Below are 19,875 nucleotides of genomic sequence, written 5' to 3'. Positions count from 1 at the left end.
CATGGAGGGACTGGCAGACATATCTCAGCCCTTGTCTCAAGTGCAACTAGCCAGCTAATGTCCTCACAGCTGCATCCTACCCAGAAAGCAGCCAAAATAACAGCAGGAAAAAGCATTTGAAGGAGGGATTGGGCCCCTTGCAGCCCTGTTCCAACATCTCCCAGGGTGTACCAGGTCCTACATAATGTAGGGAGCCCTTTGCACTGCACTGTGTGTGCCAAGGGTTCAATGCTTGACCACTATGCTCAATGTGTAACAGTGACCTTTGCATGCTGGGTTTGAATTCCAGGCACAAAAGGAGCACCTGGACCTTGGAAATGTTCTAGTTGGTGACCTGCAGAGCTGCAGCATTGTACTGCTAAATGATGGGATCTGTTCTCTGAAGTACATCCTCAGTGTGGAACAGCTGATCACCGGGCCTTGTGACCCCGAGGAAGTCTGCAGCGATCCACTGGGTACTGTAAGGGAATTAATATGGGATGAAGTTTTGGCCCTCTCCTCTTTTCTGCATAAATATTCTAGCATGAAATCAGAGCTTGGGCTGCTCACTGGCAAGCTTACATTGATTTTTTTTAAGTGCCTTAAGGTGTCTGCTCCTTTGCTTAGGGGTTTGCTAAAGGTCTTCTGTCTTACTGGAAAAAGCATAGGTTTTTCACACGTGATTGTTAGAGCCTGACAGTTGAAGTTAGACCAATTTGGACCTTGAAATAAGATGAGATTTCCCAGCAGAGAAAGGGGTTAAATAAAGGAGCTTCCCAGAAGAAATGGTGGAGTGCAACCCTTAGCTACCTTTCTAGAGCACCTCCTCTCATGAAGCTCTCCCCTCTTTGCTTGCCAAAGGCAAACTGGGCAGGCAGTGGCTTGAGTGCAGGTAGGCTTGGGGAGCTATATGCTGAACACACGTGTGATGTAAGACAGATCAGTGATGCTGGAAGCTGGTACCTTCTCTTTTCTCCTACAGCTCTAGAGCTGGAACACTCCAGAGGGACAATTGCCGCAAGGTCAAAAGTTTTTGTCCGAGTAACAGTCAGGCCAGCCCGTCGGCTGCATTACACCTGGACAATCAAATATGCCATTTGCACTCCTACAGGTGAGAGATGGGTATTTTGGAAATATCATTCCCTTCCAACTGAGTAAATTGTGCCATAACAAGCTGAGCTGCACAGTTCCCAGTGTATGAGTCCTGGCTGAAGAAATCCCTGTGCTGAACAAGTCACCAGATCCTAGGAGCTGTCTCCTTTTTGCTGCACCTTTTGTGGATAGTTGTGCTTGAGCCATGAGACACAGACAGGGAGAGCTCCAAGTTTCCTGCCCCTGTGGTCACAAGATCCCCTGCTCCTCTGCGTGATAATGGCCTTTTATGGTGTGCCCTGAAACACATTCTGAGAGCTTCATGCAACCAGTCCTATGCAACTGGGGTCCTTTTTGCAGATCCAGATAAGTCGCTGTACGAGAAGAAATGCAGTTGAACTGGAAATGGCATGGAGAGGGACAATAGGGATGTTCAGAGGTGGGGAACAGCATTTGTACAAGAAAAGACTAGGTAGACAAGGAGTTTCCAGCTTGGAAAGGGGAGAATAGCAATGCCACATGAATGGTATGGAAAAGACGAGATATAAACAACTGTTTATGGTTTTTCAGTGTGAAAACAAGGGGCACTTCATAAGATGGCTAGGCTGTAGGCCTAAATAAAAAAGCGTTTTTTTTAATATAGCACAGAAGTAAACTCTGTAAATACACTGCTTGAAAGCAGCACATTCATAGTCTTTTAGTGATCTCTAAATGCAGAAGTCAAGGTACAACTAGAAGTCAGTGGTTTAGAGGTTTCCAGAAGCTGCCAAAGACTATGTACAAGCCCTGTTCTTTCTTTGCTCTGGGTAGGGAAGGCTCTCTCCATTTTGCTGTCCCAGACAGCTGCCCCTTAATGGTGTGTGACTACTTTTTGGTGTTTCTTTTGCCTCCAAGCTACAGATCTTGCGAGCATGAAAGAGGAGCAGTATCCCCTCTGCTGCATCGTAGCAACAGGCGTCTACCCAACTTTCTGCATCACAGATGCCTGTTCAGCAGGGAGTGCCAGTGGTATCAGCACGTTGCACCTCTGGAGGCTCTTTTCCTTGGACACGCTGAATGAATACTTGGAGCAAGACCCAGTTCCCAGCGAGCTCACCTACAGAGTTCCCACAAGGCACAGGTGAGACAAGGAGGTGGCTCAGAGGGTCTTTCTGTCCCTCACACAAGCCAGACAGAGATGCTGCAGCCATTGGCTTGTTTTGCAGCTCACTGCTGCATGGCACTCTTGTTCTACCCTAGCCATCCCTAGAGAGGAGCCACAGAAACAAGGAATCATTTAATTGCAAAGGACCTCTAAAAGTCTGTGGTGTAACCCCTTGCTCAAAGCAGGGACAGCTAGATCAGGTTGCTCAGGTCCTTGCCCAGTTCAATGCTGAATATCTCCAAGGATGAAGAAACCACAGCTTGTTTGGACACCTGATTCCAGTGGTTCATTATTTTAATGGTAAAAACTTTTTGCCTAGTGTCTAATCGGAATATCTTGTGTTGCAACTTATGCAGTTGCCTTCCCTGAGCCCTTACTTCATATGGCTGAACAAACTCAGGTATCTTAGTTGCTCCTTGTAAATAATGTGTTCCAACCCTCAACCATCATGGTAACTGGATCTACTCCTGTATGCCAGTGACTTCCTTGTGCTAGGGAGTTGAAAAGAAGCCTCAGCTAAGCAGGACTCTCAGAGCTTCCATCTATGCCACTAACTGTCATTAGGCATATATAAAAAACAGATAAAATCCAAAGGCCTTCCTTACACCCAAAGGGGTCAACAACATAAGGTCAGAGAAGAATTATATGGAAGAGAGCCAGTGTGAAATAACCCTTTCTCCTGTCATTCCCTGCTGACCCTTCCTCCTGTCTCAATTTAATCTCCTCTTTCTCTCCTGTGACCAGCACGTGCTTGATCCCTCCAGTGTACACCCCACTCTTGCTGGACTTCAACTTTGGGGCTGCCCCAATAGGCTCGGAGCCTAGCCTTGTGATGCTCCTGCTGGTGAACAAAGGTGTTGTGCCTGTGGAGTGGTAAGTGGTGTCTGCTGGAGCACAGCCTTCTTTTTGGGGTCCGTCTGGGGATATGGAAATGCTCGCAGGGGACGTGAGACCTTTGCAAATTAATAGGGTGGATTTTGTAGGTGTGACTTGTGTTGTGGAGCTGCGACTGAGATCTGTTGGTGGGCCTGAGGGGGAAACAAGCAAGGGATGGCAGACAGTTCTGCAGATCAGATCTAATGAAACGTGATGTGTCCACCAGCTGGGCTAAGCCTGACTGGATTGAATATGCTGACCATGACCCTGGGGAAGTTGTGTGTCCCCGTTGCTGACCAGCTGACTGGTTCCCTAGGGCCTTCTTGTTTCCTTTTGATCAGAAGATGGACATGGAGCACTGGGCAGAGAATGCTGAGTTTAGTCCCCATGAGCTGCACCAGATGAGAATTCAGGATAACCAGCTCTTCAGTGTTTCCCCAAAGTCAGGGAAACTTCTTCCAGGACAGGAGGAATCAGTCCAGCTCTCACACAGGTGACGTCAACTACCTGTATTTCAGGGCCTGGTGCTGCATGCTGGGGCAGCACACGCCATCAGTCCTCTGTGTTTCCATGCTGGATCCTTTCCCTTCACTGATCTGAGAAGTCCCGGCATTTCAAATGGTGTTGGCCTGGAAACTTGGGTCCCTAAATTGGAGTGTGACTAAAATCAACATTGCATCACTTGTTCCCACCCAAATACAACTGTCCCCCTCCCTCTCTCCCCTCTCTCAGTGGCCCTTACGCAACAGTGACTCTTTAGCTGGGAAGTGAGTTGTCTCTAATGCACCGTGTGACCCTGATTCTGTCACCCTGGGCACAAGGTGCATTTCTAATGTTTTCCTCTTTTTCCTTTCACTGCTAGACATGACTTTGTTGGCACTGATCTCCTCCCTGTCCTGCTGAAGATTTCCTATGGCCATGAGATTCTGGTAAGATAGCAGGTATCTCTTGCTTCTGTTTGCAGAACTGCAGCAGGTAGGGACTGAATTCCAATGTGTTTTTACCCCAGAAGCTGCACAGTGTGCAGGGGGCTGTGGCCTTCTCCTGGAATCTGCACTGGCCAGACAGACACAGGGCCAAGCAGAGACATAAAACCAGCATCCTGACAAACTCGTGGTTCCTGCACGGTGTGATGTGGCCGTGCATGGTTAAATGACCCTTGGATGTAGCGTCTGCTGGTTTCCCCAGCAAGGGATTATTTTTTTAATTGTTATTATTAGCTTTTTTATTTTATTGGTGGTGTTAGTGCAGATTTGCTTCCTCCTCCAAATCCAAAACAGCTCTTCTGGGTTTTACAGTCCCTGCATGCTTTCCTCACTCAAGTATGTCTCATGGACAAGATTTCTGTGCTTGCTTCCCCACATTTCATCTGCCTCACTGTGAGTTTTTCCATACAGTGATCCTGGAGTTCAGCTCCACAGCCCATACTACTTCTCTCATGTACCTTTCCTAAATCCATCCAACTCATCAGCTCTTTATGATCTTCAAAACCCCCTGGAATGAACTTTTCCACCTGCTCTGGCTGCAGTCTGGGGACATACATGGTGGCAAAGGGTTGGCAGAGCATTCTCCACCTCTGGAGGTATGGAGGCAGCTGCTTCCCCAGGCCCAGAAGGTACTCCCCGCACTCCTGGTTGGCTGTTCCTGCTGCAGCCCTGACGCCTGTATCCACCCACTTATTTCTCCTTGCCAATGGTGGAGGAGCTTCCTATTCATTCTTCCTGCTTCACTGCTTGATAAAGCATCCCAGAGCTGATCTGTGGTGTGTTTTCCCTGAGTATTTCCTCAGGCTTGGAACAAATTTCTCTCTCTCCCCCTCTCTAAAGCTGTCAGTTAGAGTCAAAGTCACCTTGTGCTCTGCCGGGCACAGCTCATGCCCGGCTGAACTGTCCAGTCTGTCTCTGAAGTTTCCTATGAGACCATTGTGTTCATGCATCTCTTTTATTTTTCTTTTCTTTCAGGACTGTTGTCAGCTGAAAATCCAACCCTTTCACCAAGCTGTTCAAACAGCGGCTTAACTGTGCCTTCCCTCAAAGCCCTTGGACAGGCTCCCTGTGCTCTGCCTGCCTGGCACAATCCAGAGAGTGGATGTGAGCATTTCACCAGCTGGCCAGGGAGGGAATAATAGGGTTTGGACCACCAACAGCCTATAGGGCACTCATCCTCTCTTGCCACGTAGTTTTAGTGGCTACCAGAAGCCACCACCCTACCTCATGCTGTCACTGCAGAAGAGGCTGAAAAAGCATGAGAGGCCCTGGGGATGATAAAAGACCCCTGGGTGCATTGGAGCTGTGGCAATAGGAGGCCAAGGCAGAGAGGTGGAGCAGTGCAGGTGGTCACAACTTGCAGGGGTGCACAGTGCCAGTACTGAACTGCTAATATCAAATAGTAGAAATGGCAGAGGCTCTTCCTATCTGGGCTCAGCCCCCCAGAAAGGGCAGCTGAGGTGCTGAACACAGTGTGCTTTCATTTCTTTTAGTCACAGTATGAAGGGCGCAGAGTCACCAGCCCCCATGACAGAGACTGCTCTAAGCTTCCTCACATGCCAGAGTTGAAGAGATCCTCACCTGGGAATCTGGTGACATGTGCAGAACAGATGCTAACCTTAAGGGAAGCAAATGCCAAGATGTCACCCCAAAAGTTAAGCTTTGGAAATTTGAGATGGCAACAATAAGCAGAGGTGGAGACCATAGGACTCGGGTATCGCCTGGTTATTCTGCTAAATTTCAAATTGCCTGGCTTCAGAGAAGTGATGTTAGCCAGCTGCAGGCCAATGTATGATTTTTTTGGGGGTCCAAACTTACCCCTGTGGTGGCTCTACTCACATGGACGGATTTTGACCTCCCATTCCTCTGCTTCCCCAACAGGGTCTGTCTGCTTCGTTTTCAGGAGGAGCTCCCTCTCCATTACTCCTTCCCCACTCAGCAGCCACCTTTCAGTCCTGAGATGACTAGATTTATAGGTGCTCTGAAGGACCCAAACTGCTTTCCCATTGGCACCTTCTCCTGACTGCGGGATGAAACTTTACACTGTAGACTTGTGCATTACCCACTCTCTTGTGCAGGAGGGAAACAGGACCTCCCACTGCCTGATGCTCTCAGGGGTTGTCCTTTGCCTCATTGCCATAGCCTGCCTGTAAGAGTGCAGCTGTGACCTTGTTTTCAGAGCTCTGGGACAGTTTGGCCAGGCAAAATCTGCAGCCCTCAGCAGTTTTAGTAGGAAAAGCCCAGCTGGCTGCAGGTGTTGCAGGATGAGATAGGCTGGTCCCCAAACTCACTGGATCCCAGGGAGAATCCCTGAGCACAAAGAATCCATAAAATGGAAGTGTTTGCACTTTACTTCGTAGCTGCTAATTAGGTATTGTGAGATGACATCTACAGCACGTGTTCTTCAGGCAGCTCTTCTCCCTGGGGAATCTGGTGACTCTGTCCCCTCATGCTCTAAGCCATTGCTGTCAGACAATGTATATGGACTCTGAAAGGAGAACTGATTGCAATAGATCTTCACATTTGTCCATTGGTCCCTTTAACTGAGAGACCACTAATTGTCACATTCTGTGTCTATGGAAACTGATGACAGTTATGACCTGGTGGTGGAATCCAAGTTGGCTTTTTTTACTCAAGTAGTATAAATAGGTGTTTCATGTCCAAAGCTCAGGGGGGTTCCTATCTCTTTTTCACTTGCAGTTTGGAAGTGTCAGCCCTTGTCCTCCTCCTATTTTGCATTGCATCTGTCTTGCTGAGACCCTCAGGAGGTTGAATGCTTATATAGTGCCTTAAAAAGTTCTAATGTAGGACTTTGTTAGCATTGTATTTCTAGTCTTCTCTCCCTCCTCCCTTTGCTTATGGAGCTGAACTGGAATGGGTTGTTTTGGAGGAATCAACATCCTCTGCTCTCGTTTAAGCAGCAGATAACGTATCTCCTGCAGGTGTCTGTCCAAGCTATTCCTGCTTGGCAAACATCCTCTCCATCTTCTGCACATACACTTGAAAAATAGGCATGTTTTAGGTTTAGCTAATTGTGAATTGCAGTGACTGAGCCCCCTTCGGTGCATGTAGAGACATTACTAGCGATGTGACTGCTTTACAGCCACTGTTTCCAGGTAGACAGAATCCTGTGTCTCTTTCTTCCATGAAATAGCTCTCTGCTTTGCTTGAAGTGCCTGGTGGCTGCTTTCCTAACCAGATACTACTGATCATTACTTGATCACTTAAAATTCAGCTGGGATATGCTTGCAGATTTTGGACTGTTAGACACATTCTTGGAGCAGGATGTCCTCCAGAGAGAGGACATCCAGATGGTCCTTTCTAAGAGGGGGCCATTACTTACCTAAAATCTTGTCTTTCCAAAGCATTTTGGCTGTCACAGCTGCACACTCTCCTATGTACAGGCCAGACACTCATTCATGGAGAATTTCTACCATGTAATTGCACAGAGAAGCACTGAGGCTGCTTCCTGACATAGCAGGGAGAAAAGCACCTTCTTCTCTGAAACAAGATGCAAATCTTTCAGAGAAGAGCCAACAGTTGAGTAGGGTTTCCATCTCCTTGCTTTTTTCTTAGAACATACTCTCCTGGTATTACCAACTTAAACCTGTGACCGTGTTGCCCTCAGAGTCCTTGTGCCTTTGTTGGTGATGGGGCCAAGGGCCCTGTGAGAAAGTGACTGCATTTCTTTCCACTGTAGCTGAACTTCATCGGCGTGACGGTGGAACAGGACCAGCGGTACATTCATTTTGCATCCACTAAGCACTTCTTCATGCCCATTGCCATTGGGACCTCCCAACCCCCCACACAGGTGAGCATCCTGGGGCCAAACCCAGCAGCAGAGGAGGGAAGGAGCTAGTCCTTCTGTGTTCTGAGGACAGGCAGTCTCCAAGGCATTCCCCAGGAAAGGGGATGGGCTCCACAGAGAAGCATCACAGCAGAACTTCGAGACTAGAGGTGGGCAGAGCCTGGAAAAGGCTGCTGGGATGGCAGCAGGGAAAGTACCTCTCACCATCTCCAGTTTGGCAAGATTTGGCTTTAACTCTAGCCAGAATGCCTACAAGGTGTGTTGGGCTGTTCCACTGTTCTCTTGCATTGGATCCGAGTGAAAACTTGTTCAGCTGCTCCAAGCACTCTTGGAAATAAATCCTAATTAGTTTTCTAGTAAATTAATTAAACTTCCTTAAACACTTATTCAGCAAAAAGGCAGCTTTGATTCTGTTCTGCCTAATTTACTTGGGAAATGAACAAATCTGAATTGAATTAAGATCACTTTAATATGAGTGGTTTTGCATTTCAAGTAATCCGCTTTACAGTGATCCTTTTAGCTAATTTGTATTAATTTTCTCCTAGGCTGAATTTGCAGGGCACCACTTGGAGGGGCACTGTAGTTATCAATGTTCATGTGTGGTGATAAACCTTCAGCACAGTCTCCTATCGGAACCTCAGTGATAAATCCTGACACTATGAGGTCTCCTCATTCTTAGGAGACAAGCTGACTAATTAATTATTAATGCTTATCAGAATCCTCTGGGGAAGCATTAACTAGGTTAACTTCTGCATGGTATAATAAGCATTTCTCCATCTGACTCACTTCAGATTTATGAACTCTACAATGGTGGCTCCATGCCTGCAATGTTTGAGGTCCAGCTGGACAACACTGTGAGGACCCAGGAGACTTTTCAGCATCCTGTGTTCACCTGCCTAACTCCTAGAGGGGAAATTCCCCCTGGCACAACCGGCCACATTGAGTGGATCTTCTCACCACTGGAAGCTAAAATATACTTCGTAAGTATGTTCAACCCTCCCCGTGACTGCCAGAAACAATTTCTTTCTGTTCCTCCATGCCTAAAATTCTTTAGAGCTCTTACTGATGGTTGGTCCAGGTTCTGCTACAGCTGAATTGAGCTCCATTCCTTAAAGAAGTAAAGAGTCTTGAGACCAAATGAGTGGCTGGTCTGGTCAGAAAATGGAGCAGGTTAATTGTTATCTCCTAAGTTCTTCCCAAAGAACGGATTTCTTCCACAACCAGAGTCATCCCAGTGTATGTTTTTCAAGGAATGAACAGTGACCCGGGGTATAAACAGTATCTGACCAGATTTGTGGTTCATTGTTTGCCTCCAGTAACTTCCACCAAGGAGACTGAAGTCAGTGTTTTCTATCACAGTGTATACTGCTGGAGTCCTCTGGAAGCAGCCTTCCCAAAAATCTCTGTCCTAAGGTGCAGCAGGCAGGCAGGGCCAGAACTGGAGCACTACTTATTGCCCTGCTCTGTGATAGATGCATGGAAAAATAAATAAATTTAGTTTTAAAACTCCAACTTTTTGCTCCAAGAGGGAGTCCCTGCCCATCTCATAGAGTAACTGGCTACTTAACCAGCTTTCCTGGGTTAGCAGGAAAGGTCAAGGTCTGAAAGAGCAAAAGAGACTGGATTTCTCTTCATCTGTGTATGTGGTGTATTTAGACCAGTCCGTTAGCAAGTACACTAGCTTCTTGCACGTCTCTCCCAAATATGACTCTGGACTTAAAACTCCTATCTTGTCCAAGGCAGGTTGATGTTCTCATCCACATCCTGGGGGGAGAATCAGCTCTAATCACCTTCCAGGGAGAAGGCTACGATCCAAATACCATAGAAGAGACTGATATACCCAACGAAATTTTGTTTCCTTCAGTCTTTCCAGGTTCTACTCGGCTAACTGTGCCTGGACAGGTAAGTCCAGGTATGCTGATATGAGCAATACGATCAGTCCAGAAATGTGTGAGCAAGACAGAAATACACAAGTGGCCCCATATAGCAGTAGCCTGTGTTGCAAGAGAGTTCATTTGTCATGAAGAAGACCATGATATTTCCCTCACAGCAGATGATCCAGAGCCTGACTCATGAAAACAGTTGTTCTTTGAGGTGCTTTCCATCCAGCTTGCTGCTTCCGCTGCCATTAGAACCAAAAAAGCTTTAGGGTTTGCTCATGTTCTGAATTTTCTATTAAAAGTTACCCCTCACCACAGCTACCTTTCTTGTTTGCAGCTACACCACCCTTTTCTTTGGTAACTCATTCACAAAAAGTGTTATACTGCTGACATCCCTGTCATGGCTTGGCTGCCACTGTTTCACAGCCAAACGTGGGTGATGCATAACCTGAACACAGACTGCAGGATGGTCGCTCATTCTGGCACATCCTGAGAAATGCACTTGTTCGACCTGTTGCTGGCTCGGGAGGAGCTTTTTTGGCCTTGTTAGAGCTGACCTGCCAGCCTGGACAATCTGTTGTTAAACTCAGCCACGTATCCCAGCGTAGTGAATCGGCATTAAACAGCATCAGCAGAGGCACACTCCAGTCAGGTAGAGGATTCCTCCTGTGTGACATTAGCATGGCTAGCTTGGAGCCCAGCCACAGCTACATATGCTCTCTGGCTTCCAGCAGGGCGACTGCATTCCTGGGTAAAGCAAAGAGAAGATGATTAAAAAGTGGTCTCAGGCTGCCAATGAGGATGCCATTCCACAGGGCTCTGTTGTCCGTAACCAACAGTCGTTACCTTCTCTAATGATCAGTGTAATTAATTAAAGTTTGCACTGAGCCTGGAGAATGGGACAGACTAGTAACAAGGCGCAGTAGAAAGGACTTCCCCAAAACTCGCATTCAGGTTGATGTGGATTTTGCACAAGCACACACCTCACGTGTTTGTTAACTGAAGTAGGAAAAGGCCTGGATTGCAAGCGTGGCAGAGAGAATCTTGGTGCTACTTGGTCCTCCTGAGATCCTCTCCTGCACCAGAGTTACTGTTCATTGCTCACTCAATCCTACTGCAACAGGGCTAACCTCTTGCTGCAAAGAGCCTTTTTAACCAGAGCAAAAATCAGGGAAATGTAACACTTCCTCAGGTTTTTAGGGCAAAGATAACTGGCTAATATTACCTGTGAATTGCTGGATAGCTTAAAGATGACTGTGTGACTGCCCTTCTTCGATGGCTACATCCCATCTCCCTTCACTGTTCCTCCTGGTTTCACCTTGCTTCCTGCAGGCAGCTGCCTTGTCACACCACAGGATTTGCCTTGGAAATATCCCAGACTGCACCAAAGCCAGCCAACTTGTCTTCCTCAACAGTATCTCAGAGAGCAAGGCTGTTGTGTTTGTCTGGCAGATAAGCAACTTTAAAGACAAGAAGGTGAGTCCTTCCTTCTCTTTCCCCTACAGCTTTCTTGCCCATCTCTACTGTGCCACAAAGGAACTTTCCACTCTATTCACAACCAGACAATCAGAAATGATCCTAGGGTCTTGGCTTTTGTACTAGCTGATGAAAGGAAAGGGCACAGAAAAGTGAAGGCAAGGGTTAGGATAGGGATGGAGGGGAGGCACAACAGGAATTCAGAAGGGGAATAAAGACTTCAGTGAGGATACATGAACCTGGAACTATGGGATGTGATAATGAATATCAAGACCTTGTCTACCAGGAAAGTCCACGATCGTTCTTTGGATATATCAGCTGCATCTTTCTCATGCTCATCTTTCTCTGAGAAGGGGAGGGAATTCCCACAATCCTCTCTTTTCTGCAAGGAGAAGGCACATAGGAAGGTCCCAGGACAGTGAAACAGCTCCTCTGTGGCTTTCTTTTTCCCCCTAGGTGTTGCAGATTGCTCCAGAGTCAGGGGTTTTGCAACCTGGAGAGAGCATCCCCTGCTTCATCACCCTGCGACCTTCAGACAGTGCTTCCTTCTACAGCATAGATCTGGTGTGTGAGGTGAGACCCCAAAGGTACCTGTGTGTTACCATCACCTGGGCATGTCACTGCAGTTCCCAAAGCTGCTCCTTCCAGCTGAAGGAATTCTTCTTTGCTCTATAATGCCAGCCAGCAATTCTCATTACTGAACTTCATCTCTCCTGGTGCTTTAAGTGTCTCTGTCTGTGTGGCTCACAGACGAGGTGTCATTGTGCAACACGGGGCTTTGTGAGTTGAACCCAGCTACCAGAAGTCATGGTTTGAATGGGAGTGCCTTTCAGTTGGTGTCAGAGACTTAAATCCAACCATGGTTTGCTTCATAGGTATACATCCACGAGTCCCTGGTCCAGTACAAAAGAAACCTCCAGGAGTGGGAAAAGGAGAAGGAACGGCAGGGTGTGGAATTCACCATCATAGAGAAGGACCTCAGGACTAAGAAGAAGCCAAAGTCACCTGCAGGGGTAAGTGCTGCCAGAACCTTACACCAGCTTAGCTCAGCTTAGAAAGAACAGCCAGATGTCAACAAGAAATGTTCTTTAAGAAAATTTAGGCAAGTTGATAAGAGGACATGAGGTTCTGATCTACTCAAGATCTCAGAGCTGGTCTGTAGATAGTGGAAAATGAGATCTTGGTTTCTAGCCAAGTATCCTCTTTCAGTGTCTTTAACATTGAGAGAGGGGATAGCAGGTGGAAAACTAGGAATTAAAATTATTTTTTTATCACATCACACAAACCCTGAACTTGCTAACAATCATCTGAAATTTGGAAGTGCATGATAAGCCTTAAGGAAAAACAAAACAAAACAGTGGCTCTGGAAACAGAGGGTTGGATTTTTGACTTTGAATAAACACTGGAGAGAGATGTAACTAACATTAAGAATGTGGCCTGAGTGAAGAATGAGAGGATGAGATCATTGGCTCTCAGCTGGAGCAAAGTAAAACAAAATCCTGGAGTCTTGTTCTACTCTGTATCTTTCCTACACTGTGATTTCTCTCCTTTTTTTTTTTCTTTTTTTTTTCTTTTTCTTTTTAGAGGTCATCAGATTCTTCTGAGACAGAAAATCTCCCTGAATCCTCAGCTGCGATCAGGAAATACAAGGTAAGTCAGGCCTGTCTCACCCATAGCAGAATCAAACTGACTGCTTTAGAAAAGAGGCAGATGCTGGATATCACAGCGTGGGAGCCTGGACAGAGAGCACAGCAGGATTATTTGTAGCTTCAAGGCTTTGGGAGACAGACTGTTTGGAGGAGCCAGAGAAGAATCAGACTGTCTGGCTGTGTCCTGTGTGCAGTAACTTTCCAGCTGAGGTGAATGGGAAGTGAAATTGGAACCAACACACACCCGTGAGTGGAAAAAGGGGGAAAGGTTTTGAATAAGCAGAGAAGATGCACGTTGGCAGGGCAGTCTGTACCTGGACTGATTTCACACTGGGGCCACAATGGAATGTGTGCCATGATGGAAAGTGGCAGGACCCTGTCATGACGTGGTGCAGACTTTGCCCTTTCTGCTAAAAGAGCTGTGCTCTGTGCCTCGGGAGGAGCTGCAGGCAGGGACTGCCTTGATTTAAGTGTACAGAAGACTTTACAGCTCCATTTGCCTGGTTCATCTCTTTCCCCTCAAGTCTGCACAGATGTGTGCACTGCTGGAAAAGACAGCTTTTCCAGCGGTGGTGGCAAGGTGTGAGATAAGGTCCCAGTGAGTGCTGTGCAGAACTGCCTGGGCCCAAAGGCAGAGCCACGCTGTGCCTACAGCTGTCAGCAGCACCTGCTGTGGGAACCACGGGGCTTGTGGAGAACCAGCTAACCCAAGGTGTGGAAGGGTTGAAGGGGAGATGATGTGAAGCTGGGCCTGAGCAGATTGACTCAGCTGGGAAGCACAGCTTGTTGCCTCAGGACTGTCACCATTGTAAGGCTGCAGCAGTGCTCCTGGGACTGTGCAGTGTCTCTGCATGCCCTGCGCTGTCCTCTGTGATGATATCAGCTTGGGGCAGTGTCCTGGCTCTGGCGGGGATGGGGTTAATTCTCCCCAGGCCCTAGGAGGGACACAAGTATTGCATCCCATGGGAGCCATGCCCAAGGGGGAGCCGGAGCTGCCGGGGAAGGGGGGGACAGGAAGTTGGGGGGGAAGGAGGCGGTGACCCCCGGGGGAGGAGAGCGGTTGGGGGGGTCCAGGGTGCGCTCGGCGAGGGGCGGTATCGAGATCGCGGTTGTATATCCCTCTGTTATCGTTGTTGTTATTTCTTGCTCTTTGTCCTGTTCTGTTAAAATTGCCTTTGTCTCAACCCACGAGTTTTGCCTTTTTTTCATTTCCGTTTTCCCCTCCCGGCCACGTGGCCGTGGGGGCTCTTCTGTGCGAGCACGTGGTCCTTTGTTGCCCTCTGAGGCCAAACCAGGACAGGCAGCTGTATCTTGGACTGTCTGCCCTGTCCTCTTAGGTGTGATCCTACAGTGATGTAGGTTGAGGCATTCACAGACATGAACATAAAGACGGTTGGGGGAAAGTAGAAACAGTTTTAGTCCTCTAGGGTTTTAGCTTCAATTAGAGCCTGTAATCATCTACTGTATCTGTGTCAGGAGTGGTTGAAGGCCTCTGGCCTCATTCCCAGAGGCTAGACAGCTCTGTCTCCAAGCTCATTGAAGTCCTGTGATGCCTGAAGGCTTCTCCAGGCCTGGGTGGTATCCTTCTGGCCCTAAGAAACTTCCCCCAAAGTGACTGCTGGTGATGCAACCTCAAACTGGCCCACGTAGTGTAGCTGGAGTCAGTTCCTGATTTCCTTCCAGGCTCGGTGGGCAATTTCCACATGCATTCCTGCACATCTCCCACACCGCTCCTGGTGTGCTTGGAAAAGCAGAGATGATCTCCCAGAGCTCCTCAGGGATAGATTGGAGTGCAACAGCCCTGAGTGCCCTGAGGAGACCTTGAAGCCCTGCTGATACTCAGGGCTGGCACACTATGCAGCGAGGGAGTGGACCTGATTTCCGGTATGGCCGCTTGTACCTGATGGTGGTACTGCAGTGCCAAGATCATTTTGATGCTGTCTCCTGTCCAGGGGCTGGTGTCTCTGGCTGCTGGGCTTTCCAGTTCCCGTGCCAGTGCTCACACCTACACCAGTCTACTTCTAGCCAGAGAAGCAACTGAGTACCTGCCATTTCTTTCTCTCCAACAGACGTTACCCCCTATTAAAAACCGCCCTATGCCCAATCAGCCGGCTGGACACTTTGAAAGGAGGCTGCTGTTGGACAAAGAAGCCAGCCTGGTGTGGGTCAAACCAGAGCCTCCCAAGCCCATCCTCTTACACCTTGGTGTGACAGCCAGGTCCTACCCTATTGAGGACTTCTTCAGCAACTTTACCTTGGAGTCACCCAAATACTTCTTGTCCCGGTAAGAGAGCCAGCTTTTTGGATTGGTATCTTCATCTGAGCCAGGGATGCCCATGCTCTGGTATGCACTGAACTTGGAGCTCTGCTCTGCTCCTCTCCAGTGCCTCAGTATTAGGCAAGTGATGCCTTGCTTTCCCCAGCATTAGCTGACATGACCTGTTTCTCTCCCCACTTTAGAAGGGAGATATTGTCAGAGCTCAGTGCTCCTCACTCCCTGCCCACTCCCCCCCTGGCACCCTGCACCATTTCCCACTTGTCTGCAGTGCTGCTGCTCAGCAGGGGGATGCAGGTCTTTGGTGGTTCGGTTCAGTACTGCTGCCACTGATGGAACAACTCCTCCTTTCCCAGCCCCTTCAGTGATCAACCCTTGGAGAGCAAGTTGGTGGATGGGAGTAGAGACAGAGACAGCATGGAAATGGACCCCAAATGGTTGTCCCTGGCTGCTGCTTCCAAACAGGAGTTGGAGATAGTGACTGACGTACTCACAGGTGTCATCAGGTACGTGTCCCTTCACCCTGACCCAATTTGGAGCCCCTGTCCTCCAGGGGAGTATGTTCAGCATGGCCAGCCCTCAGACTCCTCCAGGATTAGCAATGTACTCCTGCTGCACCAGAATTGGGGACCCAGCCTGGCAAAGGCTGTCTTGGGGACTAGAGCTCAGGAGTCCTGGTGTAATAGCCAAGTAGTCTTACTCCCCATCTCGGGCCTGGGCCCATCTCTGCCTAGTGAACAATGGCCCAGGAACCAAGGCCTGCTGTGATCTTGGGAACAGGCTACATTTGAATTCACCTATTTTGTCTGTCAGCTGCAGAAATGTAAAGAACCAGGGCTGGGGAGGCAAACGTAGTTTCCTCAGCTCAAGCCATCTTACTGCCTCCCTTAGGCCCAGAAAGCAAGAAGGGACAGGGCAAACATTAACATCAATCAGGGTTTTCCTCTGATTTGTATTGTCTGGGTCCATACTGGTACCAGTACTCCTCAATATACTCATCAATGACATAGTGGGATCCAGCGCACCCTCAGCAAGTTTGAGGACAACACCAAGCTGAGTGGTGTGGTTGACATGCCTGAGGGATGGGATGCCATCTAGAGGGACCTGAGCAGCCTCAAGAATTGGGCCTGTGTGAACCTCATGAAGTTCAACAAGACCAAGTGCAAGGTCCTGCACCTGGGTTGGGGCAACCCCCTGTACCAATACAGGCTGGAGGACGATGGGACTGAGAAGGACCCCCTGAGAAGGACCTGGGGGTACTGATGGATGAAAAGCTGGACACGAGCCAACAATGTGTGCTCACAGCCCAGAAACCCAACTGTATTCTGGGCTGCATTGAGAGAAGTGTGGCCAGCAGGTCAAGGGAGGTGATTGTGTCTCTATCTGCTCTGATGAGATGCTACCTGGAGTACTGCATCTAGCTCTGGAGCCCCCAGCACAGGAAAGACATGGAATGGGCCCAGAGCAGGACCACAAAAATGATCAGGAAGAGATTTTTTACAATGAGGGTGGTGAAACACCGTCACAGGTTGCCCAGAGAGATGGTAGATGCTCCATCCTTGGAAACATTCAAGGTCAGGTTGAATGGGGCTGTGAGCAACATGATCTAGTTGAAGATGTCCCTGGTCATTGCAGGGGAGGTTGGACTAGATGATCTTTAAAAGTCCCTTCCAACCCAAACTATTCTATAATTCTATGATTCTAATCTATGATCCTCTGAGATCATACATGTATCTGATTTGCTGGGACTCATCCCTTATTTTCTTCCTCCCAGAGGCCTCTTGGAGAACACCCAGTTCCATGACATATTGAGAAGAAGCCTGGATGAGCCCATTCCTTATTTCTCCCAGTTCCAGTGTGAAGAATCAGCAGAGCTCCAGGACAGGAGACAGTGCTCCACGATTCCTTCCTCTGCTTCCCAAGATCTTTACCCTGAGAAGGATGGAGAGACAAAAGAAATGAGACAGGAAACCTGTCCCAGCAATGATTTGCTGGACTGCTGGGAGAGGATGAGTGAGATTTTGCACCACAAGAAGTTGAAGGAGCAGAAGGAGATGATAAGCAGGTGAGGAGGAGCTCACACATAAAAGGCAAGAGCTGCACAGGCATGGCAGCACACCACCTGGCCAGAAACTAATTTCTGCTTCTGTCCTGCAGCATTTCTGCTGGGGTGTTCTGTGTGCTCTGGGTGGAAATTGATGCTAGCCCACCTAGCCACCCTCTCCTGAGTGTTCTGTATGGGGTGTTCTGTGTGCTCTGGGTGGAAATTGATGCTAGCCCACCTAGCCACCTTCTCCTGAGTGTGGCTTGAGCACAATGCAGGTTTGCTGTGTCCTGGGGCTGAGCCCTGGGCAGTGCCAGGAGGCTGGCGGTGAGTCAAGTCTGCTTTGTGCTCAGACACTCCTGGCTGTATTAGACATTAGAGTGCAGTGGGTGCTTACCTGACCATTTATTTTTACCTGCAGTATTTCATCACCTTGCATTTGCTGTGGCTACACCCTTGCACACTGATACAGGCCATCAGCATGTGCACAAATACTAACTACAGCACGGCTTGGAGGGAGAAACCAGTAAAACCACAGTCACCCAGCTCTGTCTGAGGTCAGGGCCTGACACCAGCTGGTGACAGTTCTGGGAGAAGGGTCAGCACCCCGTTGCTCAAACCTTTGGTTCATTGGCCTCAGTGTGTAGAAAACAGTGTGTGCTCCCACTGCTGCGCCTGGTGTGTCCTGGGAGGAGTCACAGTGAGCAGCCTGCCTTATCTGCTTTCTGATAGCTGTCCTCGGCCTGTACTTTTGTCCCTCCAGGCAGCCAGCCTTTGGGACTCTGGTGGAGCAGGTCCTGGAAAACATGCTGCGGAACATCCTGATCGAAGCCAGCCATGGGGAGGTGGTCCTGACAGCCCGGCCCAGGGTCATTGCTCTACCCTCCAGCCCTTCCCAAAGGTAGCAGAGTCTATGTGTGCTACAGCAGGGGACAGGACCTGTCCTTAACGTGTCAGGCTGAAGCACAGCCCATTTTCTAGACCATGTGGATTAGCGGGATCACTGCCTGTCATTGCCAAGGCTGCCTGTGCAAAAGGGGGAATCCACTCCCAAAGCCTCTGTCCCTTCTTGGCTTGTCCTGAGCCACAGAGCAGAGGTGGTAACGCTACATCCTTTCCATGGACCCGAGGCCCTGATGCAGCTCTGGGCCAGGGCCCTGGGAGTGAATGGCTGATGGATGGGGCTGGCCTGAGGCACTGGAGGGACCCTTGGGAAAAAGGGTCAAGGAGCAGGCAGCACAGCATCTGACAGCAGAAAGTGGGGGGCAAAGCTTTCGTGGTCCAAGATGGTGTGGGATCTACTTAGGTTGAGGGAATGGCCACCGGTGGGGAGGCAGATTTGGGGCTGAGGGAAAAGCATGAAGATTTGCCCCATCTTGGGAAGAAGTGCAGGGAGATGAGATTGAGGGACGATGGGAGAGGGTTGTTGGATGGAGATGTCATCTCCAGAGCTGCAGGAATCTTGTCTAGGTAGGCAGTGGGTGTTCCCTGTGTTCCCCCAAGGAGGGATGGTTGCCTGAAGTGAGGTGGCAGAAGGCTGCACTGTCCCCACCCCAAAAGCAATCTCTTCTTCTTCAGAATCAGCAACCCAGCACCCCTGTCCTCAAGAGCATAGCTGCTGGGCACTCTGTGCTTGAAGAGCTCAAGCAGCATTGACTGTCTCCACTCTTCATGCTGACCCTGTGATGTCCAGAGCAACCCTGATCTTCCTACACCATGACCTGAGCTCCACATGCTGTCTGCCTCCGAGGAGATACATCCCTAATCGTGTGCTCAGCTCCATTTTGAATCCTCTGGCAACTCTACAGCAGAGCTTATGAGATCTCTCCTCTCTATGGCTGGCCACATCATCATGGGAGAACCTCCCTGCGCTACAGGGAGCACATGGACAACCTCTGTGACTGATCCCACTGCCCCCAGTCTGTACTTGCTGGGAGAGGAGTGGAATCTGCTGTGAAATGTGGCTGAGGAAGGACTGACAGCTGGGCATTGAGGTGCTGAGCCTCTGCTGACATCTGTGGGGGACAGATACTGAATCTTCCTCCCCTCCTTGCTCCCGTGGTGGCCGCAGCACCCTCTGGCACACTCAGCAGCCCAATAAAAGGAGCTTGGCCTCTGGGCACACAGACACTGGCGTGTATCGTATGTAATCCATACATCTGGGTTTGGGAGCGCCCCGGAGGAGCGCTCCCCTTTTCACACTGCAAGGCTGTCACCCGGGGAGGGGGGGTGCCTTTGAGGGGTCCGGCAGGCTGCGGGGGGGTGTCGCTGTGAAGGAGCCGGGTTTGTCACAGCCGGGAGGTGGCAGTGTTAGTTGTGACAAACCCCAGGTGCCAGCGCCGAGCTGCCTGCTCCCTGGCACAGGCTCCAGGCCCGGCTTTGCAGCATCTCCCCTTCTTCTGTGGCCCTTCTACGGGCTCTGCTACGTGGGGCTCACCCACCCACCCTGCTCTGGTGGGGGTGCAGCCCCCCAAACCCTCCTGCCCTGCGTTCCCAGTGCTAGCACCCAGCCACAACTGGAGCGGCGCCTTCTCCCCTTCCAGCCCCAAGAGAAGACCATGCACGAGGGGGTGCAGAGGGCTTTTTCCCTGCTGGGTAGAGGGGTGGGTGCCTGCTGTGCCGGAGGGTGCTGCAGCTCTCCCAGCACCACCCCAGCTCCCTGCAGG

The 19,875-nt window shown here is 49.5% G+C and overlaps 1 protein-coding gene across 1 annotated transcript in view; it reads left to right on the top strand.

The window, feature by feature from the left end:
• Positions 1-19,310, top strand: part of CFAP65 (cilia and flagella associated protein 65) — a 33,010-nt gene extending 13,700 nt beyond the window's left edge. The window contains exons 16-33 of the mRNA XM_014954107.1: positions 290-455; positions 962-1,090; positions 1,966-2,191; positions 2,960-3,088; positions 3,408-3,584; positions 3,954-4,020; positions 7,778-7,888; positions 8,677-8,865; positions 9,629-9,787; positions 11,098-11,241; positions 11,698-11,814; positions 12,117-12,254; positions 12,826-12,891; positions 14,960-15,174; positions 15,522-15,671; positions 16,940-17,230; positions 17,973-18,110; positions 18,788-19,310. Coding sequence (XP_014809593.1) covers positions 290-455; positions 962-1,090; positions 1,966-2,191; positions 2,960-3,088; positions 3,408-3,584; positions 3,954-4,020; positions 7,778-7,888; positions 8,677-8,865; positions 9,629-9,787; positions 11,098-11,241; positions 11,698-11,814; positions 12,117-12,254; positions 12,826-12,891; positions 14,960-15,174; positions 15,522-15,671; positions 16,940-17,230; positions 17,973-18,110; positions 18,788-18,824 — 2,649 coding nt within the window. The 3' untranslated portion in view covers positions 18,825-19,310. The remainder of the gene's footprint in view (positions 1-289; positions 456-961; positions 1,091-1,965; positions 2,192-2,959; positions 3,089-3,407; positions 3,585-3,953; positions 4,021-7,777; positions 7,889-8,676; positions 8,866-9,628; positions 9,788-11,097; positions 11,242-11,697; positions 11,815-12,116; positions 12,255-12,825; positions 12,892-14,959; positions 15,175-15,521; positions 15,672-16,939; positions 17,231-17,972; positions 18,111-18,787) is intronic.
• Positions 19,311-19,875: the final 565 nt, after the last annotated feature.

This window comes from Calidris pugnax, unplaced genomic scaffold (genome assembly GCF_001431845.1).
Source record: "Calidris pugnax isolate Ruff unplaced genomic scaffold, ASM143184v1 scaffold103, whole genome shotgun sequence".
NCBI lineage: Eukaryota > Metazoa > Chordata > Aves > Charadriiformes > Scolopacidae > Calidris > Calidris pugnax.
This window is presented reverse-complemented; position numbering and strand designations above follow the sequence as displayed.